This window comes from Embiotoca jacksoni, unplaced genomic scaffold, assembly GCF_022577435.1.
Source record: "Embiotoca jacksoni isolate LCO1_2020_lvr unplaced genomic scaffold, fEmbJac1.0.p SCAF_22, whole genome shotgun sequence".
In the NCBI taxonomy this organism is placed as follows: Eukaryota; Metazoa; Chordata; class Actinopteri; family Embiotocidae; genus Embiotoca; species Embiotoca jacksoni.
Window position 1 is genome coordinate 3,441,735 of NW_027185363.1, and position 27,228 is coordinate 3,468,962.

The following is a 27,228-nucleotide window of genomic DNA, read 5'->3' on the forward strand; positions in this document are numbered from 1 at the left end:
GGTTTTGCGGTGGGAGGTTTGGTACACGTCTTAGTTGGAGGCCGAGTAGGCTCAATTAGAATCTGTGAGTAAGGATACTTTCCATAGTAATTCTGGGCATTTGGGTGGCGATACATTTCAGAGTTGTCAGGCAATTGTTGCACCTGTTACCTTTCTCGAGGGGAGTAGGGATGAGGAAAATATAAGTCTCGAGAAATATTTGGTTTGGTAGTGGCCGGTGTCAAAGTGGTTGTTGCTGGTGGCAGATTTTGTTTAGGGTAGTAGAGGTAGTAAGGGTAGTAAGGGTTATAATGGTAACGTGGGTAGTACAGATGAGGATATTCAGGAGGCTTAATTTGAGGGTGTTTCTCTGTAGTTGGAGCAGTGTTGGCGGTTGGTACCATTCCCATCGTATACATGTAATAGTTATACAATTGGACATAATAAAGACAAATGGGATCATAGATGGAAGGGGGCTGCTTTGCATGTCGTTTAGGACGACGAAGGCTCCAGGGTCTGTGAGGGAAAGAAACTGTCCAGGGCTGTTGCATAGGTTTAGGGTTAGTCGAAGCAGGTGTTGGATCAGGTCTTGGTAACATGGGGCAGGTGAATTTAACTGAAGTCCCCAACCAAGTCATTGGCAACACGTATCTCCCATTCTGAAACAAGATTAGAAAAGAACCTGAGCTAGTAATAACATGCTTGACCTGATTTGAAGCATTTGCCAAAGTAAACTGCAACCGTTTCACCAGCTATACTCATTTTTACAAATACAAGTCACCATTTTTAACAAACAAAAAAAACAAAAAAAACAACAACAAAAAAAGAGAGAAATGGAATCCCTTTGACTTTTTACTGATTTAATTTTTTTTTTAATTTTTTTTTGCACCAAGTCTTTTTAGCCAGCTAATAGAAGAGAAACAGAGTCATACCTCTTGCATCACATTGCAGCCATCATAAGGAACATCTAAAACAAGGTCCATTGCATTCTGCTGCACCAAGTAGCCACAAGTTTCAGGTACCTGGATCAGAGGCAAGCGACGAGCATGGCCTAAGAGGGAAGAGAGACAGCAATATTTAAATGACAAACACCGTTATGTACCAATAGCTTAAAGCTAAATTAAAGTTGGTTTGTCTACCCATATCCAGTTGTAAATCGACAGCACTAAGTCCCGTGGCTTTCAACATCATCTTTTTTTGACCACAGTGGAGTGAAGCGTTCAAGCGCCTCCATGCTGCTTCATCAGCCATGTCATTCTCCAGCTGTGATGTCTGCTCCAGAGTACCTTTAGGAATAAAAATGTTCCAAAATATAGGTCAACAGCAACATCCTTTTGGCTTGTGAGCATTTGTACACGGCATATAAAATTAGCAGAAAACCAAACGGTGAAGTCTTACCTGTGCTGTCGGGTTGATAGAAGTCCAAATTCAGCAAACCGTCATTTCCTTTGGCAGCAACAGAAGCAGATCCTGACAGGAAGTTAATCCTTTTCCCATTAAAGAAAATTATTTCTGCCATTCTTGCAGCCTCACCAACTTCCTCGTCTGTGTCAATGTTTTTGTTAAGCCCTGGCAAGCTAACACAAGTTAAACTCGGGGCTAAAGAGCACAAGAGCAATATGACTGCGACACTCTGACGTGCTCTACAGCTCCCTCCATTGTCACCTTCCATAACGGCGACGCAGATGGAAAGCACCTTGCTATGAAGCACAGCAACTGCATCACAGCTTTTTAATACTGTGCACATTTTGGCACCAAGTAATCAAACAGATCCAGCTCGCACCTGTGGTAAATTAGCCCCTAACAGGTGGGCTGATTAGGTGTCTGCACAACAGGTGTCTGATTCCAGTGTTTCCTTCAGACAAAATAAGTAAATTAAATATTTATCATGTGGCATCAAGCAGTACACACACAACCGGTTTTTGTACGTTATTTTTTAGTGTCAAGTTACGTGAATATTTATATCATTGATGCTTGCTGCCTTTCAGCTTATCAGTCAACAGAAGTGAATACGAAGATAATAATAATATAGTCCATAGACTGTGTCCATGACTTAAGTATTATTGGTAAACACTTAATCTGAACTAAACAATTCCCCTTCAGTTCCAGTTCTAGTTTTTCGTGACTCACTTGTATATGTTTTATTGTGAAAAGCTTAATCATATTTAAGCCATTAAGGCATTCTCCCTCACGCCAAACTTTTTGGTATTTGCAGGTTCCATAAAAAGTAAATTAAATCCTGACATATTTAAAGTAGAATACATAAAGATGCAAATAATATTTTCAGTATAGTTCCAGTAGTGTGAAAATGTATGTATTATAATGAACATGAAGAGAAACAAATACAACAGAACATGGAGAGACTACGGGGAATTATTTTCCCTGATTTCTATACACAACTATACAGCACATGGACATCTAAACTATACTGCAAGGAATCTCTATTTCTTTGTCACTCGCATATCTTGACATTCATTCGTCCCTTTCGCTTCAAACTTGGAGAGTGTACCAGAGGATGTGCACTGGCAAATATGGTACAATTTGGACGTGAATTGTTTACTATCAATACATTTTAATAAACAGTCAACTGGCACTCTTGTCAAACAGCAGGGGCAGAGTGGCATCGCACAGCTGCAGTTCCAAAGAGCATTGCCGCGGACGTAGTTGAGCGCGTTTTCACTTACGTCTGCAGCAAGCCGTTCTCAAGAAAGCAACATGGCTTTACACGAAGCCAGGCAATCACGCTGCCAAACAGGCTGTTATGAACAGGCACTGCCACAAGTAGTGTGAAATTGTATAGACATTATATTTTCTTTAAAAAGTGTACAATTCATACTTAAAATTTGTAGAGATGTCTTTTAAAAGATGTCAAAAAAACAATTAGTTCAAGTGTGAATTGTTTAATTGTGAGCCACACAAGACATCAACTGATTGCCAACCAAATTTCTCAAAATAGTAAGTAAAAGTACTTTAATATTGTTAAAAGTAAATGTTAGATTCAATCGAGGAGGTCATAATTCAAAATCCTAACAGCTTGACTGGCCTGACAAGCTTGTTAAACCACCGAGTAACTTCTGAGACCTACATTTGAAGGAAATTATATTTTATGCTTTGTTACAGCAAATGCAATTTCCTGTAAGTGATTAAGATGTTGATCTAAATTTCAAGAATAGTTTCTAGCTACTGGTATTAATGCATTAAATGCATAAATGCAGTTAAAACACAATCGGTACAAATAACTATTGGCAGATGAATAAATGTAATGAGATCCTGTGACAGTCAAAAAGAGACCTGTCCAGCTGTAGTGTTGTTTTTACTCCTGCATGTATTTGCCCATTTTAAAAGTAAAATTCAGAACAAACTTTACACCATGACAAGTACAGTTGGTCCATTTATCAGAAATTATTCAGACTTGAAAAGGTAAAAGAAAATAAAGCTTGTGCACACAAACCACTCAAATGTTGAATGTCACCAATAAGTGGTTTTGCCACAATGCTACACTAAACATTCATAAATGCCAGATAAAGCATTACTTTAAAATCAAAATCACTTCAGATGCAATAAATAGATCAGTTGCAGGTTTGCCATGGACCACTGTCAGCAAAGGGTTTATGTCATGACTCGTTTTCCATGTGAAAGAAAGTTTTTGTTTCAGTAATTTTGTGGCATCAGTAGACCTTTTTCCCCAATGTGGACCATTTACCTGAGCTACATGCACCTATTGTAGGGTCTTTGCAACCCCCCCCCACCCCAAAAAAAATAAATAAATCAAGAGTCACAACCTTTCTGTAGATTTAACATCCAAACTCTATCTGACCAAAAGAATTTCAACAAATGCCAAGAACTGATAAGTCACTTAAGTTATTCAAACCATTTATTACAACAGTTTCAGCATACTAGACTGAAGGCGGGGGAAAAGGCATGCCTGCAAAATGACTCTGGTAATGTGGATGCATATGTGGACGATGGTGATTTTGGGGGTGATGGTGCAGGCGATGGTGTGACTGCATGTGGTTTGGCTTCTCAGTCGGCGTTAGATCTGGGTTATGATTTTTTGGATATTGTGGTGCGAAAAAGGGAGGATATTGAGGCAAGAAAGGCATATAGGATGGAAGCTGCGGCAACTGGGGCTGAGCTGCTGGTTTGGCTATGGGTTGGGACACTGCTGGCAGAGACCCTTGAAACGGCCAAGGAAAATGTGAAAAGGGACGCGAGTGAGGAGGAAAAGGAAACCTCTGGAAAGGAGCGATGGCTGTTATCTTTGCAGGGGCGGCTGTAGCTGTAGTAGTAGTTGTAGTAGGCGGTTTTGTGGTTGGTGCGGCTGTTGTGACTGGGGGATGAAAATACGGATAAAAGGGAGGGGAGAAAGGAGGGTATTGTGGAAATTTGGGTATTTCTGATTTCTTTCCAGCTGTTGCAGGTCCTAGTACTGAAGGGTACTGTGGATAAAGCAGAGGGGGTAGAAAGTAATGGGATGGGGGCAATATGGGAGTTGACATCTCTGGATTCTTAAGCACCTGGGGCACTCGAAGTATCTGGGGAACCTGCGGGACTGTTGGTACCCGAGGGATCTGGGGCACCCGAGGGTTTGATGGTGGGTACCTAAATGTCTGAGGTGGGGCAGAAGTTGTAGAAGATGCAGATGGTTTGGGACACCAGAGTGAGACTGGAATTCCATGCCAACGCAGTGGCAGCACATAACTTCCACCCTTGGGACAAGAAAACACAATCAGAACTCACGGTGTTACACAAACCATCAAATGGTAACCCTGGGTTACAGCCTTAAAACAGCAGAAAGCAGCAAATGCTCAATTTAATCCACATCTTTTTTTTATTTATGTATTTATTATTAATTAGATCAAAGTCCATGATTTAGGATTGGGGGGAAGAAAAAAAATCCCCATTAATGTTATGTTTATCATTTCTTTAAATAATGAATAATTAAAATGGTTGGATTTTTAAAAGTCTTTTTTTTTTATTATTTAATTTACCAGATTAGACAACAATTGTGAAATTATAACTCATTCCAGGTTTCTAAAAAGTAGAAACAGGTCACATTTCAGGAGATAAAGTTACCTCTCGAATCACATTGCAGCCACCATAGGGAACCAGCATAATAAGTGCCATGGAGTTCCTGTTCATAGTGTAGCCACAAGTGGAAGGGACCTGGGACAGAGGTAGTGCTGGTGCAGTTCCTGTAGGCAAAAAAAATAAAATAAAGTCTCACAATCAACGTGCAAGCATTGGTGTAAACACATTACATTACGAGAACACAAAGTGGACTTTGTTACTTTACCTTGTACCACCGCAAACTGCGACGCTCCTGGTCCCACTGATCTAAACTTCATCTGATCTCCACTGCACTGCAGAGAGGGCGACATGTGCTTCCATTGTGCCTCCTTGGAGCTGGCGTCCTGTATTTGTCCTTTGGCCCAGCCTGAAAGAAACCAAAAGAAAATCAGTACAGTCCATGTTCAGGAGTTATATCGCCCTAAACGTATAAAATCAAATCGAGAGATTAAAGCTGCATATGCCCTCCAGTGTAACGCCCCCCACTTGCTTGTTGAATTGTTGGATTTCTCTGTATAATGCTGTAAAGTTCTGCTGCAAGGACTTGAATGCGGTTAACCCTCGTGTTGTCCTTGGGTCAAAATGACCCACAGCTGTGTTCAACCAAGTTCCATTTTATTTTCATATTTTTGGGGATCATTGGTGACAAGGAGGCTGTGAGGGTTTCTTTAAAAGAATGATGACCAATGATCCCCCCCCAAAAAAATATAAAAATATTAGAAATAAAATAGAACTTGGTTGAACACAGCTGCTGGTCATTATGACCCGAGGACAACACGAGGGTTAAGTGCCATGAAATAACCCGTGTTGTGATTTGGCGCTATATAAATAAAATTGAACAGAACTAATTTGAAACATACAAGACGGACATACGCGATAGACTTACCTACGAAGTCCGCTTGGTACGCAGTTTCATCCTCCGCAGAAGCGTTTGAAACGGCTTTCCTCGTCCCGTGTGACTCGGGGTCTAACCCGGTCTCGAAGACTTCCCCGAACACGATTTCCCCCTCTTGAACACCGATCCCGGTGGCAGAACCGGCATCTTTCCGCCACTCTCGTCTTTCTGTTTTTCTCAGTCGAAAACAGCTTGCGGTTTGCACCAAATAACATGCCAGAATAACAGCCGCGGCCGAGCGAAAGGAGGCACTTTTCTTCTTTTCTTCACGCATCATTTTTGTTTCTGCGCAACTCCTGGAAGTGTTTAGCGCTGCGGTCACCGGTTCCAACGCCACCCTATTTGTGTTGTGACGTTTTCTGGCGGCGAGGAAAGCAGGTTGCTGCAGCAGCCAATTAAAAGCCTCCGCGGGTTGACTAATTGCTTGTTCTCTAATCATCTGGCATCGCTTACAGCCGGGTGAAAAGTCGAGCTTGCGATGACGTCAAAGAGACCGCGGATTTCAGGTTAAGATTTTCAACGTTTGCGTGTGTATCTGTTAAAAGTCAAAACAATTATAGACCCGTTTTCTATAAATAGACTTTATTTATTACATGATCAAAGCCGCCGATCAGAGGTTTTTGAAGAAGGGTTTGAAACAGGCAGAGTAAAATTGCTGCAAAAATGCATCAAATTTCAACATACTTATTTCAAACTACTACACTTCCATTGGCTTTATTCTATATAGTATTATTTACATCACCATGACCTCAAGGTTCACTCTTGACCTTTGACACAGATAATGTGAAATGATTGAAAGCTGGGAAAAACAGCCACCAAATCAGCCTTGAATTAAAAGTTTTGTCAAGTGCCGTTTCCAAGGTCAAGGAAGAACTCTGAAGCTCAGCCTCTAAAGGCAGGAGGTGCTCAGTGAATATTTAAAATTTAAAAATCTACAAGTCCATGGCAACTGGAAAAACTCCATCTGCTGATGAAGCCCCAAAACAGCTGAGATATGCCCTTCAGGTGAGGTTTTAGTCGTTTCCAGCCGTTGTGGCTTTACTTTCATATCTTCAAAATACATTTAAAAAAAAAAAAAACTTTATGAAGATTGGCTTTACAAACCATTTGACTTTTAGATCTTTTGCAAATTTTTCTAAAGTAATTGACAATCACTGGATTATCAAATTTGCATACCAAAATGTAGTTATCTTTTAAAAGTAAATAGAGAATCAATCTAACAAAATCTGAACTTGTATCTTACTTCTTCTTTTTTTTTTTTTTTCTTTTTCAATAAGTCTTCATATAAAGTTTACATTAGATTTCAGGATCATCTTTTTCTTTAATCCTGGTGCCCAAGTCTATGGGGAGTCTTTGACAGTATCATACAGTATATTAGAAATCTGCTTCCTGATGTTTGTGTGCATTACAACCAATCACCCAGCAGCCAAAGTTAGGTTAGCTGTTACTTGACACATTGCCGTTACTGCTATTTCATCTCCAAGGTTACTGACAACACCAGCAAGTGTGAAGCATCGCTGAATATCTGACTACAACTGTGGTGAGTGCAGTACTTTGTATTTATTTTCATGATAACATGGCTCAAATAAATCTAAAGGCCATACATTTTGGAGATTTAATTTTTTTTTTTATTTGGGGAAATGTAATGCTAATACTGAGTGTAGGTTTTTCTGATAAGAGACAGAATATGCTTTTTCTTCTATCTACCGTGTCGGTCTCTTTGACAAGAGAGAAGCAGCATGTGCAGCACTGAATGGTGTCATTTGAACCTGTGACTAATACTGAACACAGTGACTTCACTACAGTCAGAGGGACAGACAAAAAGATGAAGTCCATAGACTAGATGCTACTGCTGCATTCGAACATGATCCACTGACTGTCCTGGATGACCACGGAAGACAGAACAGGTAGTGGACATTAAGGCTGCAACTAATGATTGTTTTCATTATCGATCAATCTGTGGATCATATTTTTGATTAATCGATTTGTTGTTCGGTCTTTACAATGTGAGAAAACGGTGAGAAGTGTCGACCCAAAGCTCAAGGTGCAGCCCAAAATGTCCTGTTTTGTCCTGACCAAAAGCAAAAATATTTTCTGTTTATTGTTATGGAGGACTAAAGGAACCAGAAAATATAAACATTTAAGAAACTGAGGATTTTAGCTTTATATATATATAAAAAAAAAAGAGACTCGATGAATAATCAATGGTTTAAGTATTTGGCAATTTTCTTTTTTTTTTTTCAATCAACTATTAATCCACTGATCGTTGCAGCTCTAGTAGACGGTAAATGTTTGATCTCTTTCTCACTCATATCTTTGAATAATAGCTTGTTTATGCCCTTTTAATCGTATTTCTCTCTGTGTTTGTTTACACTGGAACGATGTCCACAGTCTGACATGGACTCGCCCACCTATTATATCACAGCTGCAGGAGTTCTGAGGTACAATGGGGAGTCTGACAGCCAGCTATACTTACCAAATATTATTCCCACGGTACTAAGATCAAATGTCTACCAATCCACTGTTGTACGTTTTCATCTACAGCAGCAAAATGTGACTGATTCACCCAATTTAACTCTCTAATCCAATCCCAGCCTCCAACTGACTACGAAGTATGTTGTCAGTACTGTGGGCAAAAGGCCGGACCTCCGCTGGACCTAACATGGATAGAGCCAGAGGTGAGGCAGATAGTAAATCAATTTCCCCAACTTGACCTAATGCACTACTGACCTCCTTGCATCTGCCTTTTTTTAAAAAATTTTTTAAATTTTTTTAAATATCTTAGACATCTCCGTACTTCTGTTGTACCCAGCGGCAGCAACTACATTACATGCTGATGAGGCACAGAGTTTTGTTAAATCAGGAATGTAGCTCAAAGATGGAAAATCTGCCATCAGACGAAGACAATTTAGAGGGAGAGATGGAGGATCTGTTGACCCAAAGCAAGACGGTTGAGGATGTGACCACCCGAAGCAAGGGGGATCCCAAAATATTTAAAACTACTTTTGGGTACACATTTGCCTTTTATATCTCTGGATAGAAGTGCATCAAAACAAAATCATAATTAATAGAAAGCTTAAGTAACACGTGGCATTAATGTCAGGAGCAATCTAATTTGTTTTTTTTTTTTTCATAGAGTGAACGTGTACAGGGACTACGCAGTTTATCTACCTGTAGCAGAGATGTGTGAGTAACTAACACACTAACAGCACAAACTCTATGCATAAACAAACTAGCATACACAATGTCTATAGTATTTATATTTTCCATATCTTTCTGTTTGTTCAATTGATTTGTGTGAAAGAAAACAATATTTTAACTTTAAATGAGACTAAAGCAGTTTTGTTCTTTGCTATTGTTTAGTTTCCCCGACATCAAAGGGCATCAGCTTCCGACTCTCTTGTGTATCACAAAGAGGATCCTGGACACTGTGTCCGTTTAAGAAACCCGAACACTGCTTGAAATTTGAAGAGGAAGAGAAGCAGGTGTTGGTTCCCGTTTGTGATCACAAGGGAATTCAGTTTGGCATATGTCATCATCAGGTACCCACAAATTACCGAGTTATTTCTCATGAAACACAGCACTAAGAAGTTGGTTTTATTCCATGATACTATGAATATCTAAAATAATGTTCCTTCCAACACATGTAAAGTTCAGAATATATTTGAATAGAAGGCTCAGAACTCCGCATCACACTGCATCTCAATCTTTGTATGAAAACCACTCCCATGTGAGCACGCGTGTCTAATAATGCGTATAACCATTCAAATGTAAGATGTCATATTTTGCCTCTGTAAAAAGGCAAAATATTAGTTTATGGCAACTAAAGAGTTACTCCAGATATCTGGGATTGTACTTCCATAAACGGTGGGGGGAGGGTGGCGGATTAAAGGGAAAGAGAGAACATTATAAAACAATGATGCGGCAGAGGTCAAGTTTAGTCCTATTTATAGATCAGGCTCTAAACATACTTGAATGAAAAGCCTACAATTCCCACAATGCAACTGTCAAAGGTAATATTTTGCTAGAGCCTCTGTACCTTATACTGTAAATGTCACAATACACCATCAGTCTATAATGATACAGTAATCCGTTATGAATTTGTGGTCTCTAAGTTAAGTACATCATCGAGGTTACGTTTTATGACTTGAGAACAATAGTTTTTTAGACATCTGTGTGATGATGAGTAAGAAGACTTTGATTTGTGCATTTGCTTGAGTGCCGCTTAATAGCAGGAGATCTATAATCACATTTCCATTCTTTCGAAGAGCATTTTTTTTTTTACCTTGTTTAATTCTCTTTTTTTATATTTCTAGGAAGGGACTGGGTTTGTCCTGAAGTACTATTCCAAAGGCAGGAAATTCCTGACTCTGTTCCCTGATGGCTCTGCTCAGGTCTTGTATCCACTCAGATACAATGAATAGGTTTCCATCATGTGATGAGATTTTCAGTGAGTTTGGAAATCAAGAACAAATTACAGAAGTGCTAAACAGCAACTCAAACTCAAAGACAGAGCTAATCCCAGTTGGTTCAGACTGTTGTGTTTCCGTCCTTATCACCGCGGTTACAGTTATCCCTCAGGCCTCTTGGCTCTCGTTGTTGTGGTCACTAAAGAAAATGGAAGAGTCTGCATCGTGTATGACAACAGCGGTGCTCCCAATCAGCCGATCAGAGCTGTGTTCCAGTCTGATGGCAGAGCGGCGTGTTATCACAGCAGTGGCAGCATATGGTAGATATGTCTTTTCTATTTATTATTTCATAAGATTTGGTCATTATTACCATTATGGTAATCAATTCTGTATAATATTTGTAGTAATGGCAGCATGCTCTTGTATGGTTTCAAGATAAAAGAATTGGGGTGTAAATCAAATATTTGTTAAAATGAACAACCACGTGCTGAAACAAAACGGCAATGAGCTCCAGTGTGTGTGCGTGTATCCGTTTGTGCGTGTTCCCATTGCAGGCTGGTCTTAAACAGAACAGGTGGTCAGTGTTTGAGCGATGCAGGTGCCAAAGTTTGCCGGTGGAGCTGGGGCAGTCAGCTCCCCACTCCTCTGCACCCCATCTTCCTGCCCCTCAACAAATCTGTCGCAGTCCGAGTCTTAAAGAATCAACAAGTGTTTGTCTCCTTCTTGGCTCAAGGCCAACAGGCAAAGTTCCACGTGGGAGCCTGCTGTGTTCAGGTAAAACCTGAGCATCGTTTCCTCTTTTTAACTAGCATATGACAGAAATGATAGTGTTTCTGGTCGTGCACTAACAATAGCAATTAGTGGTTTATTTAATTTTTTTCACAGTATACTGCGTGTCCGCTTGTTCAAATACCTCAGTTGAGCTCCAGCTTGCTGGTATTTACTCTAACATTGTATTCCAAGGTGCCCTTTTTAGAGTATTGCATTTCACCAGATTGATCCTGTGTTTAACATTTTATATATATCTCTCTATATCTATATCTATATCTATATATATATTAAAAAAAAATATCCATCTTTATAAACCGTGGCCTCTTGATTCAGGTCAAAGTAAATGCCTGGTATATGACTTCATTAATGTGAATAAACTTTTATTTTTTTTTTTTTTTAGGGTGGCTACAGAACACCTACTTCAAAATCACCTGTACTGAAGGAGCAGCTGTTCCTAAAGGCAGCCAAGATCAAGATCCAGCTGGTCATTCAGGGTCTTCACCAGTGCCTGATGACGCCGTCCCATCCCCGACTGCCTGAGACCAGACTCACCCCTCACCTTCGTGTTGCTGCCGAAAGGCTTCTGGAAGACAGCGCTTATGTTATGATGAGTGACAATGACAGGGCCTTCATCCATGGGTATCTTAAGGATGGTTGATGTATCTACAATGAAGAACACTGTGACACAATGACAGCAGCTCGGCTAATAAAATTAGGTCACAGAGGAATAATAGCATAAAGTCAAACGCAAGTTTAAATAAATTGTCTTAAGTTTTATACACGTTTTTTTTTTTTTTTTCACAGCAACTAAAGGAAATCTGGGAGACAAATTATACCGTATACTTGTGCGCCAACATTTATGTCCTGGCAGTAAAGCAAAGACTTAATTCCTATGACACAAATTGCAAATGAATATTTTCCCATACTCCTCAGTGAATCTTATTTTTTTTTAGTGTGGATGCACTTTCTACATTTACACTCGTGACAGAATTCTGAGTTATCTACATTTCCTCAAACATCATTATGTGCAGTGTCTGATTGTACAAACAGAAACTATCAAACATAGGTCTTACTGTACAACCAGAATTCACAGGACACGCTATAGCACTGTAATATCCTTATCTGGTTTGGTCTTGCATTGTACTTACGTCTCATCTGTTTTACCACACCTACTCAAATCAGTTAAGAGCCTAAAGACTTCCTAATAACATTAGGTTGTCTTAAAGATGTGCACTCACTGACTGCTTCAATCTGCAGGACATTCAGATTATTGTTTTGCTATTCCGTTCAGGTTTTCTTTACCTGAAGTGGCTACAAACTTGATAAAGTTCACCAATTATCCATTTCAATCCAGGGTCACTTAGGAAAAGATCATTATTTCCTCTCACATAGGTAATTGACGCCCCTTTCCGCCACATCAGTGCTCAACAACACACAGCTTCACAGTTAAATAGTTACAATATGTTTTATTAATCTTCTCATCTTCCTCCAAGGTATGTAAATATAAAAAATATTCGGAAATCATACCAAGACACGTTATCCCAATATTATTTTCACAACAGTGATGACAGATTTTATGTGTTGGATTTTCTACTTGGTAAATTACTTTTAGGACAATAAACTTAAAATTCTAAATATGGCTCAGTGGTACAAATGACACGATCTTTTATTCACATAGATGAATTATATGCAACAGGTTAAAGACTACAAGAATCAATGGTAGATCTCTCCTTATGGGGCCACTATTGTCACCTGGATGAAATCTGCAGTAGTTTGAATAGAACAAGAAAATGACCGGCCGGCACTGTAGCCATGGCTCCCACTCTGGCGTCAGGGGCAGGACATCTCTAAGGGGCATGGTGAGGAGTGATGAGGGCATCCAGTCTGTGCTGGCAGTCTTCCTGCCTTCAGCGCAGACGTTCATAAACATCATCTCACAGCCCAGTGAGAAACCCACCTCAAACCTAGACAGGAAGAGAGGGAGGGCAGACTGAATTCAAATAAAATGTTACTTTGGTCCAAAAAAAAATAAAAACAAATATGAAAGGCTCTTTTTTATCCTATTCCTACTGTACTTACATGGAGGGGCTTTTAGCTCCAGCCAGGAATTGAACAGTAGGGTTAGGAGTGGTGGAGGGGTCTTGTGTTCATGTGAACGTTCATCTTCATCTCGTTGTCGAGGATTTGCACCAGCTGCTGCATGGAGGGCAGGTGGCCCGACTCCAGTTTGGACCACACTGGTACATCTATGAAAATACAACACTGTTGCTGTAAATCACTGGATTTTTTTTTTTCTTTTTTTTCCTTTGCCTCAAAAGTTTACTGATAATATTACAAAGGATTTTTTTTTTTTAAATCATAGTTGACTAAAACACTTCCTCACTACCAGTATTTACAACACGGTAACCTTGTGAAATTGACCGTACTCCAAATCACTGGGTTCAGTCAAAGCTCATGCCGTGAATCAAAGACTCACCATTTAACGTGATTTCAAACGCTCCTGTCGACATTAACTGGTTTTCAATCATATTGCTGAGGAAGAACACCATCATGCACGCATATATCTGAAAGAAAAATGACAGAAATTGGAGTGAAAAACACAAAAACGGTTTCCCCACAATTGTCAGTCGTGTTCCCGAGCAAACACTGACCACCATGAAGCTGTCATTACGTCAGCAAGTAGGAATATTGCCATTATTACGCAACGCATTTTTAAAATCCCATCCATACAATTTATAATACAATTGTGAATGATACGATATGGCACACCTGTAGCAGACAGCAAACCTTAAAACACTATACCTCTGGCCACGGCAGGGCGCAGAGGCATAACAGTAAATTCATTAACAAAACTAATCCAAGCCAAAAGCCGACTGAATCTTTATTCTGTAAACAACTGAAAAGTTTTCTGTTACTTATCTCTTTGCTTTCCAAGATCAGAAAACAGAAAGCTTCAGCTTTCTGGTTAAACGCAAGATCAGCCTTCAGGGCAAGAGTTTATTGACAAATATTTGATGTTTGCAATCAAATGTCGTTCCCCCTCTGAGCGTTTGGCAGGTCTGCAAATAACAGATCCAAGCCAACGCATTCTCAAAGCCCTGATGGAACACCGAATGAAATCCTACTTTGTTTATTTTCACAACTGTGTTGGAAACCACCCAACTGAAGCCCACCTTTCTCTGTTTCTATAGTCAACCCATGCTTTTGAGTGTCATCTGTGATAACCTGCAAAAAAAACCCAATGTGCAGTTGCATCATCCTGACTGCAACCTCTGAGACACTGTTACACCTGAATATGACAGTCAAAACGCTCCCATAGGATCAGAGCTTTAACAAGTCCTTTGATTCCAGGAGCCCTTACCTTATTTCCCTGGCCCCACTCCCAGATGCCCGGAGCTTGCATACCAAAGAGGGCAAAAGGGTCCCTGCCGATAATAATCAGCCCAATCACCAGCAGTTTGAACACGGACAGGAAGGAAGCAATGTGTCTGAGGAAATAAAAAAAAAAAAAAAAAGGCTTTTGATACAGTTCCTTCAAATAGAAACATAAAGCAAACAAGTGTCGTTTCCAGATATTTATGCAATTTGTCTATGCGGGCTGCTCATGTTCAACATGTTATCCCTAGGTACCACAATAAACTTTGATTTGTGATGCAGAAAAGAAGATATTTTCACAAACACATTAACCTCATAAAAAATTATCATCTTTGGCATTGATTAAACCTCTAAAAACACATCTGTAGTCATCAAAATTTCATCTTTAGCAGTTGTTTCCAAGAAGAAAAAAAAAAAAAATCCCTGAATGCTTTTAAGTGGTTTGGATGTAACTCGATGAAGGAAACACCGGCTGGCCGAGTCGGTCAGTGGTACACTGCAGTTCAAAAACAGACATGCTCCGTCATGGCACCGACAGCTTATTTCACCCGATATGTCCCGTAGTATATAAAAAAAACGATTTACTGTACTGATACTACTTTCAACATTTAACACGTGGAACCTGTTGAACTACGACCCTTCACTGGACATATTCTTGTTCTTACAGAGACTGTGCAAGAGACAGATATCACAAGAGATTAAGAAAAACACTGGCTGAAGAATTTGAAACGCAAGGTGTGCTACGATCTCCTTTCTTTAAAAGGGGCAAGTCTCTGGTGTGTTCATTAAGAGTTCAGCCGAAGACCCGAGAGTCTCAGTAAAACCACACCTAACTACAACACGTGAGAACAACCCCTCCCCCCCTTGATGCAAATATAACCTAATTCCCCAGGCATTGAGATTTCACAACCCCACTGACTTTATGACATAAAGATGAGACAATTCAAATTTGCTCAGAATCCAAAAGTATAGTGTGTATCTGTAATAGTTCTCAAAACAAAAATAGCTCCTGGATAATTGCAGATTGGGGTGAGAAATACACTGAAAAAGAATAATCTATATTTATATATATATATATATATATATATATATATATATATATATATATATATATATATATATATATATATATATTTGTTCTACAGCTGCAATTACTGATGTTTTTCATAGTTTGAATATTTTCCAAACACAAGTCTAACACCCAAAGACATCCAGAGACTTTAGAGAAGCAACTTTTTTTTGAAATATTGCTTAAAAATGCTTTAGATGAATAATCAACTATTCATTATTACAGTAAAGGTCAAATCTACCGCAGGACAGTCATTATAAAGACTGCTACCCTTTCAGCTGGGTGTACCTAATAAAATGAGCAAAGGAGTGCAAACTAACAAGTCCCTCAATAATTTCACTTGGATCGAAATCTGGGGGAGGGAGGGGGGGGAAAGCAGTTATACCTAAAATATGACATTATGAAAGGATCAAACATCCTGATGTTTAAAGGTTGCACATTTTAGGGCCAATCGTTTCATCCGTTGTCTACTAAAACTACCGAAGACAAGTCCACGTCCGGAAAAGACAGCGCACGGCAATTCCCCTTCCTCCGTGAAAGCACAGCTAATCCCAGGGAGTTTTCAGGCTGCTTTAATTAAGCAGTATATAATCCACTTGTAACAAAGCAGACAATCTCTCTCTCTCTGTCTCTCTTACCGGTAGAGGGGCATCGGAAGATAGTTCTCCCCTTCGATGCGGATGTCTGGGTACCGCTGGTACAAGGCCTGCGTGTACTCCTCAAACACCCGCTTGTACCCTCAGGAAATACTGTGTGAAGACAAGCAGGCTGTTAGAAAAAAGACGTACACCGTTGTACTCCTGCAGGACCAAACGGGGACTGAAAGGCAGACTACAACATGGACGTATTCAGGTGAGAGAAACAAACATATCCGTGTGATCTGAAATCCAAACTTATTTGCGAATCATTTGTTGAGAATCTGTGATTTTTTATTTATTTTCCAGTTTGCAGCACGTCCCTGCGCGGGGCTGTACGTTTTGGAGAAAAGCAAATTTACATCGCAAATGTCTCATGTCGTGCTCCTGTTGATGTTACTCACGTCTCTTATTAGCATAACTCCCCTCACGTTAAAGATGAACACGCATTCTTGTTCATATTTTTTTTTTTTTTTGTACACACCGTGCACCGGCCTCACCTACAGGCACTTTGTACAAAAACCAAAGGCCACATGTTAATGTTACATACAATAGTTATGGAGTAGACTGGAAGAGAGGCGGTGATCTGACAAACGGACGCTGGGCGGCTCCGGGAGGATTTAACATTACTTGAATGTTTGACAGCGGAAGTGGGGGCCATGTCGGAACTGGCCAAAATCACTAACTCCCATTAAATCCACTCTCTGTACCCTTCTTGTCTGTTAGACTAGGCTTGATTCACTTCCTAATAACTAACTAACGCAACGTGAAAGCTTGTTCTCCTCCGAGAGGTAAGCAAGCTTGCATCGATTTTCGGCCTACGACGTGGTTTAGCTAGCATGCAATGACTCGCCCATTTTTTTATTTTTCATTTTTTTTTTTTTTTATATATATCGTTTTCTTACCAAATTTGAAACTTCAGAAGCGGTCCGGTGGCGAATTGCATCTTCATCTTCTTCACGCCACCGTTGTCACCAGACGTGGCGTAGAACAGCGAGAAAACCCCCAAGACGAGGAGCGAGAACCGCAGCCACTTCATTTCCAACCGTTCCGGGGTTTGTTGCCTCACTCGGAGCGGTGTGTTAATCTGTTCACCTCGGTGCTGGTTGGTCCCTCCTCTTCCTCTTCCGCTAATCTTGGGTTTCTAACACATCTGGCGCCACCTACTGGCCTGGATATTCAAATGACGAGCTGTACATATACATATATCTCTCTCTATATATATATACATATATATATATATACATATATGCATATATATACATGTATATATATACACATATATACACACATATATATACACATATATATATGTGTATATACATATATATATTATATATCTATCTCTCTCTCTCTCTCTCTATATATATATATATATATAAGTATATATACATATATGCATATATACGTATATATATATACACATATATATACATGTATATATATGTAAATATACACATATATATGTATATATACACATATAATATATACATTATATATATACATTATACACACACGTGTATATATATACATTATATATACATACATATATGTGTATATATATATATGTATATATACATACATATATATGTATATATACACACAATAGTTTGGTGAGCAATTCAAGCCTTTTAAAACAAACCCACACAATCAATTGTAATTATAGATTACAGGACTGGCATAGTTAGGTAACATAGTGTTAACATTTATATTTTTCAGTTCAGTTAAGTATCATCTCAGCAGACCATGTTTGATGAGTTGTGTAAAGGTTTGTGTTGGAAGTCAAGTCAGATGCGTTTATATAGAACATTTAGACACACCAACGGTTGACCAAAGTGCTGCTCATAATCAAACAGAATTAAAACAGTCAAGTAGACTTGATCATAAGGAGAAATAAGCAGTAAAAAAAAAAAAAGTAGAGAATAGAATCAAGCGTAGTCTAACGGACTATTTGATTGATATAGTATGAATTTTTTTTAAAGTCCTAACAAAAGGGAGAATTGAACCACCAACCTTCCTATTGATACACAACCCTGCTAACCACTGCATCACCAATCTTCCCAGTTGATTATCTGCATTGTGAGAAATCTTTGGCTCACTGCAACCTATAACTCAAATGTATTCTCCATCCAACCTGAATCTTAAACTTTAACCCTCATGATGACTTTTGTAACAGTTCAGTTAATTGGTGTTAATTAACAGAAACTTTTGAAGATAGCCGTCACCCTACTTTGTGCAGGCAGGAGATCATCTTGCATTCAAAGTTGTGGCTCAAGCTCAAGTCCGTAAGCGGCGTACTCAGTCTGAATATGAGCAGTTGCCCTAAGCATCCCATGTGAGTTTTAATCTCTGAATATATTGAAGCTGTTGAATAATGGATTAAGGTCCATGACCACATCCCACACATCCCTGGGATTTCTTTGACATTCATTTTCAGATATTGTACGTGATAGAAGCTATATGTGTTTTCTGGATACAAACAAATGGTTTGGGGTTTGACTCGTGTTCAAATAATTCTGCATACACCGCTGTAAGACATAAAAACATCCATAGCAAAACATGCTGCATCTAACAGCCGAACCAGTATTTCAAAGTGATGTCTTACAAGACTGGTAAGTTTTGAAGGACATTTTGATGATATTCTTTAGTTAATAAAATAACAAATAAACCTTTCCATAAAAAGTCTTTATTAAGGTAGTGTTTTAAAACTTTGTAGACAATACAAATTGACAACAAAAACAAAGAAAGTTATTTATGACAGAAAAGGCTTTGATAGTTTGTACTTGTGGTTGGGTTTTTAGGCTCCTTTCAGAGGTTCAGCCTTGCCATTTTCTCCTGATCCACAACAGACTGCAAATTCAGAATGACATCTGTGGATAATAAATAAGATTAAAATAATGTAAACCAGTCACTCACAGATTTTGGCTCTTTATACCTCATGCGTAGCTGGACACTACTTTAAATAATAACTAAATAACAAGCTGACGGGTTGTAATGTACATATTTTTGGTTAACTTTCAGGTTTAACACAAATGCAGAAGCTCTATTATCTGGTGTGGATGGCTTTAAACAAAAGCCGGAGCCCAGTGAGAATAAGTGTAAAACCTGTTGTGGAATATTCAACAACACCAACCTAAAAAAAGGCAACATTAGATTTATTATTATTACCACTAAACCACAAGTAAAGCAGTGCTTTGTTCATACCCAATAACTTCCGTGAATGATCCATCAGGTCGGGAAGCCCGGCCTCGATGTTGTACGAGGTCTGGTCCATTGCTTTTAAAATGTTGTTTCCGTTCTGAGGATGAAATGTTTAAAAAGGTGTGAGGATTTACAAAAGCACTTCTAAAAGTTGCAATATGACTTGTGTACCATAAAGAAGAGCCAAGATATAAAAATAATAATAATAAAAAAAAAAAAACACTACCTGAAGTTCTGTATAAACTTTCTCCTCCAGCTCTGCCACCTGAGATATAGCATCATACACACTGGTCTCCACAACAGATTCCTCCTACACCACACAAAGGCAATAAACCCAATTTAACAAATCATACACAGGATATATTCCCTAGTATTAATGATTTTGGACTCGCGCTGTGCAAGCTTACCTCTTCTGAGGAGATATTTGCAGGCTCTAGTGCCTTAGGTGCTCCAATGGCTTTGGTATTTCCATTGAGTTCCTTCACTCTGCCAAAGAACAGAAAAGTTCAAACTTTATTGTGCTGGGGAAAAAAGCCATCAAATTAAAACTTGAAACTTAAAAAAAGCTAAATATGTACCTGTCAGCATAACGTAGCGTGTTCATTGTATATTCACATGAAGCCATGCCTGGAGACACCATAGCAATCTAAGAGGGAAGGAGGAAAAATATGCCAACATTCATTCTGCATTTTAAATCTGCAAATCCTACACGCTGCTCTTTTAACAAAAGCAGGGTGGAGGATTTAGTGGCATGTAGCGGTCAGTTTGCAGATTGCAACCAACTGAACATCCTTCGCCTCACTCTCCTCTTCCAAGTGTGTAACAGACTCTACCATTGTTTACAAAACTTTCAAAAAATGCAAAAGGCCAGATCCAGTATTTGTTGGTCCATTCTGGATCTCTACTACAACAGAAACATGTCGATGCAACATGGTGAGCTCAGAGGAAGAGGACACACTCCCTATTAAATTATAAAGGGCTCCTTTTAAGGTAATGAAAACACAACAATGCATAGTTTCCAGTGATCGTACACTAATGCAAATATAATTACGAATATTATATTACACTTCTCCCAACAAAATCCTTGCTAAATCCTACAACTGAAACTTTAAACCCATGTACACTGGTGTGCGTCACCCAGTACAATATAACCAGACCACAATACAAGATACGCCAGACTGAGTAAGAAATGTTTGGTGTTTCAACATACCATGCAAGTCCTGGACTTTTCCCCAATGAAGGAATCCCTGAGGACTTTGGTCAAAGTGCTCATCCGGAAAGGAATATGATCGCTGTTCATTCCCAGTGACCGAATGCACTCCTACAGGGCGGGTTAGACATTCTTTCAGGTGCTGTGCTGTGCATGCACATTTCATATTTGGAAAGAGTGATGAGAATGTCAGAAGAGAAGCACTCTTCTTTACGGTTTTAATTTCAGAGAGCCACAGTTACTTTATCTGCACCCTAGCTCAGGTGCAGGAGAGAAAGCAAACTCTTTGCAGCCACAGCTAGTTAATCATCAAGAATCGCCTGCCTCCACCTTAGTCATAGTCTACCTTGAGAGCCAACAGGCTTCGGTTGATCTCGGCAGTCTCAACCAAAGTGCTGCGGTCGTTGCTGCTGACATCTGTGCCGCGCTCATTGCCAGCCAAATCGACCAATGAAAATTTGCCGTGCAGGGTGGCGGCACGGTTGTTGCGCCGTAGCACAATCTGGAGGATGGCATGAGAGCGGGACGAGTTGGCATTGGCTGAAGTCTGACCTGATGTTCTGGAAAAGACAACAAAGCAGGAAAATAAGAAAATTAAGGGTGGACTCATAAATGCTTCGATTGCATGGCACGTTTTCTTAGCTGGTAACAGTTTGAAACATTCAATGCCTTTAGGTTGAACAAAGTTGTAACTTGAAATAATGAAGTGAAACCATAAAAGCATTTTAGTACCTGCAGGCACTGCCTATCTGTATCATCCTGATGACCTCGTCTGCCATGGACACTTCGATCTCCTCCAGGCCGACCACCTGAACCTGCTGTCGCTCATCCTCCAAAACACGGAGCTTGGCTTTCTTATTCAGCAGGTCATACACCTAAATCAAAAAATATATTTTACTTTCAGGATAACTTGAATCGGCTGATTTTAAGTCAAATGTTCTAAAATGTGTTCACAGAGAAAAGTTTTTTTTTTTTTTTTTTTTTCTTACTTTGCCATTGTAAATCTCAAAGAAGCTGACGTAGACAGAGAGATCCAAGTGAGCAAACTTCCGGTGGTTGAGCTGTGAGAAAACATCCTGGGCTACGAGGGAAAGACTCAGAAGTCAATCAAAGCCTAGTTCTCATGCAACAGGCCTGAATGCTGTGTCTGTAGGAGGGGGACACTCACACCCAGCCACAATATAGCCAAGCAAGGTGAGAGCACATCAGCATTTAGGATGGTCGTGAAGCACAGATGTTTCAGTTTCCATTCCTGTTCCTGTGATCACTCTTTTGCACAAGTCTTCTTAGTAAGACAAATAAACTGTTTGTGGTTTAATTAGGATTTTTTTTTTTTTTTTTTTTTATCATTACGGTAAAGTACGGGTGCAAATGCACTGTTACGTATTAGATATTATGTAAACATTGAATTATAAAAACGAGGGTCCGAGAACATTTTATTGTTTATTATTAAATTGTTTACTTGTGGGTAAATTGAAAGGAGTAAGTGATGTGTTCAGTTTACAGGTACAGTGCTGGCTTATTTTACATTATTGATTTTATATTATTTTACCAGTGTGTTACTAGATTGAATAAAGTGTCATTTAATACAGTTTTATCCGTTTTAGTGCTGCGGTTGTTGTCAGCCTCCAGTCACAGGAGTGGCCGGTAAGTTGTGGGGAGGGGGGGGGGGGGGGGTTCACCTGTTGACTGCAGTGATATCATTTAAGGTTTGCTGTGGCACTGGTAGTAGTCTGGATGTTATGCTGTTAGGAAATAGGGAGGTGTTTTGCATGTAGTTTTGGTTATTCACCTCCAGTTCTGTAGCATGTTGATTGGTGCACTGAACCACTACAGCAAGAGGCTAAAACTTCTTTTATAGAACTGATGTTTGTCACCATGATTGTAATAAACCAGCCTGTAATGGCATTTTGACCCCCACTTACTGGTGACCCATATTTACATTACCAGCTGAGGCAGGGGTCACATGCAGTTTAACATTGGTGGAGCAATGGGTCTCATAGTCAATTTGAACAAATACAAACAATGCAGATAAAAGCAAATTGGAAAATTGCTTTTGATTCCAATTTAGACATCAACATTAAAACCAGATGAGCATCTGGGGATGATTTTGGTCATACCTGCCAAGGCGTAGATTCCTTTAGCACTGTTCTGCTGCTTCCCAGTGAAATCCCCTCCCATTGTCTAGAAAAGAAAAAAGCGCATGAATAAACTCTAATTTGTACATTTCTGCTTCAATACAACTCCAAGTCCCTTACAGCAAGCTGTGACTTACATGAGTCTTTCCACTTCCCGTCTGGCCATAGGCAAAACATGTTGCCATTCCACCTTCGAAAATGGACTGCACCAAAGGTTTGGCAGTGCACCTAAAGAAAAACAAAAACACCTGTCATAAACTCAAGTGTCTGTAAAAAAAAAAAAAAAAAAAAAAAAAAAAAAAAAAAAAAAAAAGACAGAAAGAAGAGTACAGTAACAGCATGTGTGAAAAGTACACCTCAAGTTTCCGATACTGAAGACTTTCCTATACACCACATTATTTACACCACACTGAAAGAAACAAAACAACAATAGAGAGGATCCCAAAGTCAGGGCCTTTAAATTAACCAGGAAGAAACTGAAAAAAAAAACCCTGAACAAGATTTTAAATAATTTAAAAAAAGAATCAGAACCACTTTTTGCTCAGTAAAAGAAGAAAGGAGGTAATTACTTGTAGACCAGGTCGTTGGTGGTGGTCTCGTCAAAGGAGTAGTCAAAACGGAAGACCTGGTTGTCCAAGTACTTGGTGAGGTCCACCTTGTGTTTTGGCTCATGGACCAGCAATGCACCTTTCCCAGGTACAGACACCACATCTATCTCCTTCTTATTCATCTCTGAAATACACAAACATGTCAAAGGCTGTGTGTAAAAAAAAAAGCAATGGTGAGTATTTTTTCCATTAATTACTACATTATATTCAGGTGATACTGCATAGTGGACGCATATATCATTCTAACCTACCTTGCTTGTTAAGGGGCCGCTTGCGAACGCACACACAAATCTTGTGAGGCTCAATCTGCAAAGATGTGAAAAAGAAGGAGTGTGCTACAAACTGCCCAACCAGCATACAGCTTCATACATGGCACACAGTTACTGAGTCCAACCTTACCATGTCAGCAGCTGATACTGGGTTTATTTCCAAGGTCTCTCTGAAGTCCTGAATCATCTCATAGAACTTCTGGTTTGGTCGAGAAGCCTCTCCAAACTAAAACGGAAACAAAAGGAATGTCAAATAAATATGGGAACAAAGTAAGTTAATGTTGAAAAGGAAGTAAGGAAAAACAAATGTCACCTTTCCCCTCTTGGTCTGCATGTCCGGGGGCTTTATGGCAGCAGACAGCCTTTTGCTGCCTTTGTTGAATTCCGCAGGAGCCACAGACTTTCTTCTGACTGTAGCGCCTAAAAATGACAAACATGTTTTATTATTGTACAGAATAAAACATTAGATGTTAATACTTTCACTCAGTTGAGACACTGTATGTGGAGCTCTTTCTCTGTCTTTAGGATACATCTGTAGATCATAGAAATCCAGTGATATGATCCATGTGATATGATATTGTAAAAGTGGTTACCGTTGGTTACTTTGGCTGCCAACAGAGGAACCATTCTCTCAGGTCCAAGTCCGTTCTCTTTTACGGCCTCGGGAACAAAAGGCAGCAACAGCGCTGTTTTGGCATCATTCTTTCCGCGCTGCTGGTTTGGAATTACTACATAAGGAAGGAGAATGGAGGGTTAATAAAAATGAAAAGTAAATCAAAATTACCAAACAAAGAATGAACTGAAAGATTAAGTTATACATATAATACCAAATAAACATGAAAAAAAAATACTTATATCTTGTATCATTATTATTTAGGTGTGATGTGATTGTGTGCAACACAGATGCCCAAAATATACTGTATGACACAGAGTCACAGTGACCCTTCCCCAAGAACAACAATACAATGTTAAGTGAAACAGCAGTTTGTTTTTGAAAATGTTCTCAATTGTGAATTTCTATTTAAAACTTGTTTTCATAAGATTACCACCTACCAGAGTTTGTGAGGACTGATGACGGAGGGAGTTCAGGTTGGACTGACAGTGGGTTTGCTGGAAGAGACGTGATGGTTTGTACCGGTGCTGGAACAGGGGCCTGGAACATACACGTCTGCCGGGCCTGAGACCGAGTGGCAACTGAAAGTAAGACAAACCCAAGTCAAGCAGCTGCAACACGAGTGTCTGTGTCTTGAAGGTATTGTTATGTATTGCCACATTTTGTTTTTATGGGGTTAAATGTTATCCAGACCCTCATACACTGGAATGAAAATACACAAGGCTTGTTGTCCACAAAATATATAAATGACCACAACTATATAAGTTTGCCATTCTGAGATAAAAGAAAACTCTTTAGAGATCCCGATTGGCAGAACTGTGCGTTTGGAGTGATTAACACAAGCACAGAAAGATTTACCCGAAAGGCTTGAAGGTAATTAAATGTTTGATTATAGAAATCAAACTGACAGAAAATCTCTCAGTTTAAGAATAACAAAAGCAGTGTATCATATCAGCACAGTCCATTTCATCCTAAATAGATAAAACATGCCAGTACAAATGTAGTACCTAACTAAGTATTGATGATACTCAGCACTCCTTTTGTCTTGTTTTGCTTAGTGTGATTTTTTTTTTCCAAGCAAGAATTTAGGGATTAATAGACAAAAACAGACAGCTGCTGCCCAGAATCACCCGGCACCCACACGTGTTTATTTGCATGCTGTGATTTTCCATCACAGTGATTATCAGAATATAACCAGCTCTCACAGGATTGCGATTCTTTGTATTTACACCCACGCCCCTTTAACAAAAAGGAGTGATTAGAGAATAAAAAGAATTTGCTTTAGTGAGAGGAACATGCGTGTCATGCCGACCTGACTCTTCAGCCTTGGTGGCTGCTGGAGCAGAAGCTTTAGAAAGGAAACGAGCTAATTAGGTGACAATACTGAACACTGCAGTCAAACAGACAAATAAAACACTTAATTTACATACAAGAGACAGGGGCAGGAATCCTGGATGAGCGCAATCTACCCTCATACTTCTGCAGAAGAGACAAACGGAAAGAAAATGAGATATAGCGTAATCAATTAGTCATTTAGCTGAGCCAGGTATAGTTGTGTGTAACATGTTATCACAGCCTCATGCGGCCGATATCAAGATAACTCAAAAGCAAATCAAAATCTAAGGCTTTAGAATAAAGTTTCCCAATTCAAAAGAGACTACATTTATCGTTATGTTTTTATCAAATCCTGACACTGTATATTAAAGCACAAAGCTTGTGTTGAATTAACAGGAAGGCACTGTTCTCATCTATGGATGTGAAAGGTTCACCGTGTTGACTGTGAGACAGAAAAGTGCTCCAAGTAAAAAATGTCGGGTGACACTTACCTTCCCTGGAGTAGGAGGGTTTGGTTCAGTGGCTTTGTTGGTGGCAACGTTTATATTGTCGAAAAGCTCTGGGTTGAGTGCACATAACTCGCTCACTTCAACCTACACCACAAACAAGAGCAGACAAGAGGAGACGTGCAGAAACCTCACCTTAGATCAAATGGAAACTTGCCTAAAACCCGAAATACAAGACACTCCAGGTAGTTATCGTAATTGATGTTTAGATTACGTCTCGTTTGTGTTTTTGCACATGTCACGTTTTTGTGATTATGACATGACTGACCTCCTTTCCTCGGCACGTCTTCCTTTCAATCCACTCGACCATAATCGTGGATTTGACCGGATCAACGGACTTCACCGTGGCCGAATGGACTCGACCTGGTGCACACACAAACAGACGACAAGTCAAAGTCACACCGGGCACATACAGTTATAATTTCGAAGGTCAAATATGAACTCACCATCACTGCGACTGATCTGCACAGAGAGTCCCACAAGAAGTCTGGACAGGTTACTCTCCATTTTAGCTTCTTCTTTGTACCGCTGTAAAAGTAACGTTCGCCCATTAACGAGCTAACTCGCTATCTGCTGTGGTCGCTGTAAAGCTATATCCTCCTGTCATCGATCATAGAACTAATATTGCATCAAAACGTTAACGAAACAGTCTTTTTTTTTTTTTTAATTATTATAATTAGTGTATTTGTCTTTTCCTTTACCGACCAAAGTCCAAAACAAGCTTACCTCAGTGCCAAATTCAACAGAACACCGCAGCGCACCGCCCGAGATTTGAACTGGCGTTATTTCCTGCTCTTTTAAGAATCTGATTGGCTCGTCTCCGCCTTCTTCTTCTACGGCTGTTTTAAGTAAAATCGAAATGGCCTTATACCGCCACACTCTGAATCAGTTAGGACTAACATCTGTAATGAAAAGACGACTGTAAAATGACAACCACAAGCAGATAGTGCCGATAGATTTGTGTATGGGTCCATCAGAAATAATTTTGAAATGGTTTTTTTTTTATTTTTATATATATATATAAATAAAGTTGCATTTCAGGGGCGCTATTTTGATGTCATACTTACCACTTTTGTAAAAATGCAAAAACACACTGAGCTTATAGTACTTAATGCAGTGAATTCACAATAGAGTGTGGAGTGTTT

General features: G+C 39.4%; 4 protein-coding genes across 6 annotated transcripts; 1 reads left to right on the forward strand and 3 right to left on the reverse strand.

Moving 5' to 3' along the window:
- Positions 1-3,848: 3,848 nt before the first annotated feature.
- LOC138203269 (uncharacterized) lies at positions 3,849-6,378 on the reverse strand. Its single transcript, XM_069158022.1, has 4 exons — positions 5,936-6,378; positions 5,276-5,416; positions 5,056-5,174; positions 3,849-4,688 (listed from the first exon to the last, which is right to left on the reverse strand). Exons 1-4 carry the CDS (start codon positions 6,219-6,221, stop codon positions 3,876-3,878), a joined length of 1,359 nt encoding a protein of 452 aa, XP_069014123.1. The 5' UTR covers positions 6,222-6,378; the 3' UTR covers positions 3,849-3,875.
- A 1,062-nt stretch (positions 6,379-7,440) lies between these two features.
- On the forward strand, positions 7,441-12,486 carry LOC138202927 (uncharacterized). Of its 2 annotated transcripts, none has more exons than XM_069157301.1 (9): positions 7,441-8,437; positions 8,539-8,622; positions 8,730-8,953; positions 9,081-9,130; positions 9,308-9,486; positions 10,261-10,343; positions 10,515-10,673; positions 10,908-11,127; positions 11,525-12,486. In XM_069157301.1, exons 1-9 carry the CDS (start codon positions 8,342-8,344, stop codon positions 11,780-11,782), a joined length of 1,353 nt encoding a protein of 450 aa, XP_069013402.1. In that variant the 5' UTR covers positions 7,441-8,341; the 3' UTR covers positions 11,783-12,486. The 2 variants fall into 2 exon arrangements, with proteins under 2 accessions (XP_069013402.1, XP_069013403.1); XM_069157302.1 differs by having other exon boundaries at positions 8,757-8,953.
- Positions 12,487-12,575: 89 nt separating this feature from the next.
- On the reverse strand, positions 12,576-17,293 carry selenot1a (selenoprotein T, 1a). The gene is made up of 6 exons (XM_069157303.1): positions 17,109-17,293; positions 16,207-16,317; positions 14,486-14,612; positions 13,601-13,688; positions 13,204-13,370; positions 12,576-13,088 (listed from the first exon to the last, which is right to left on the reverse strand). The coding sequence occupies exons 1-5, from the start codon at positions 17,240-17,242 to the stop codon at positions 13,246-13,248; spliced, it is 585 nt and encodes a 194-aa protein (XP_069013404.1). The 5' UTR covers positions 17,243-17,293; the 3' UTR covers positions 12,576-13,088; positions 13,204-13,245.
- Positions 17,294-18,873: 1,580 nt separating this feature from the next.
- On the reverse strand, positions 18,874-26,864 carry kif2c (kinesin family member 2C). Of its 2 annotated transcripts, XM_069157304.1 has the most exons (23): positions 26,810-26,864; positions 26,530-26,611; positions 26,352-26,446; positions 26,069-26,170; positions 25,673-25,721; positions 25,555-25,590; positions 24,683-24,823; positions 24,223-24,357; positions 23,943-24,049; positions 23,760-23,855; positions 23,612-23,666; positions 23,322-23,484; positions 22,890-22,980; positions 22,735-22,798; positions 21,604-21,695; positions 21,347-21,489; positions 20,961-21,174; positions 20,615-20,725; positions 19,983-20,050; positions 19,812-19,890; positions 19,631-19,714; positions 19,408-19,501; positions 18,874-19,073 (listed from the first exon to the last, which is right to left on the reverse strand). In XM_069157304.1, the coding sequence occupies exons 2-23, from the start codon at positions 26,588-26,590 to the stop codon at positions 19,012-19,014; spliced, it is 2,142 nt and encodes a 713-aa protein (XP_069013405.1). In that variant the 5' UTR covers positions 26,591-26,611; positions 26,810-26,864; the 3' UTR covers positions 18,874-19,011. The 2 variants fall into 2 exon arrangements, with proteins under 2 accessions (XP_069013405.1, XP_069013406.1); XM_069157305.1 differs by lacking the exon at positions 25,555-25,590.
- Positions 26,865-27,228: the final 364 nt, after the last annotated feature.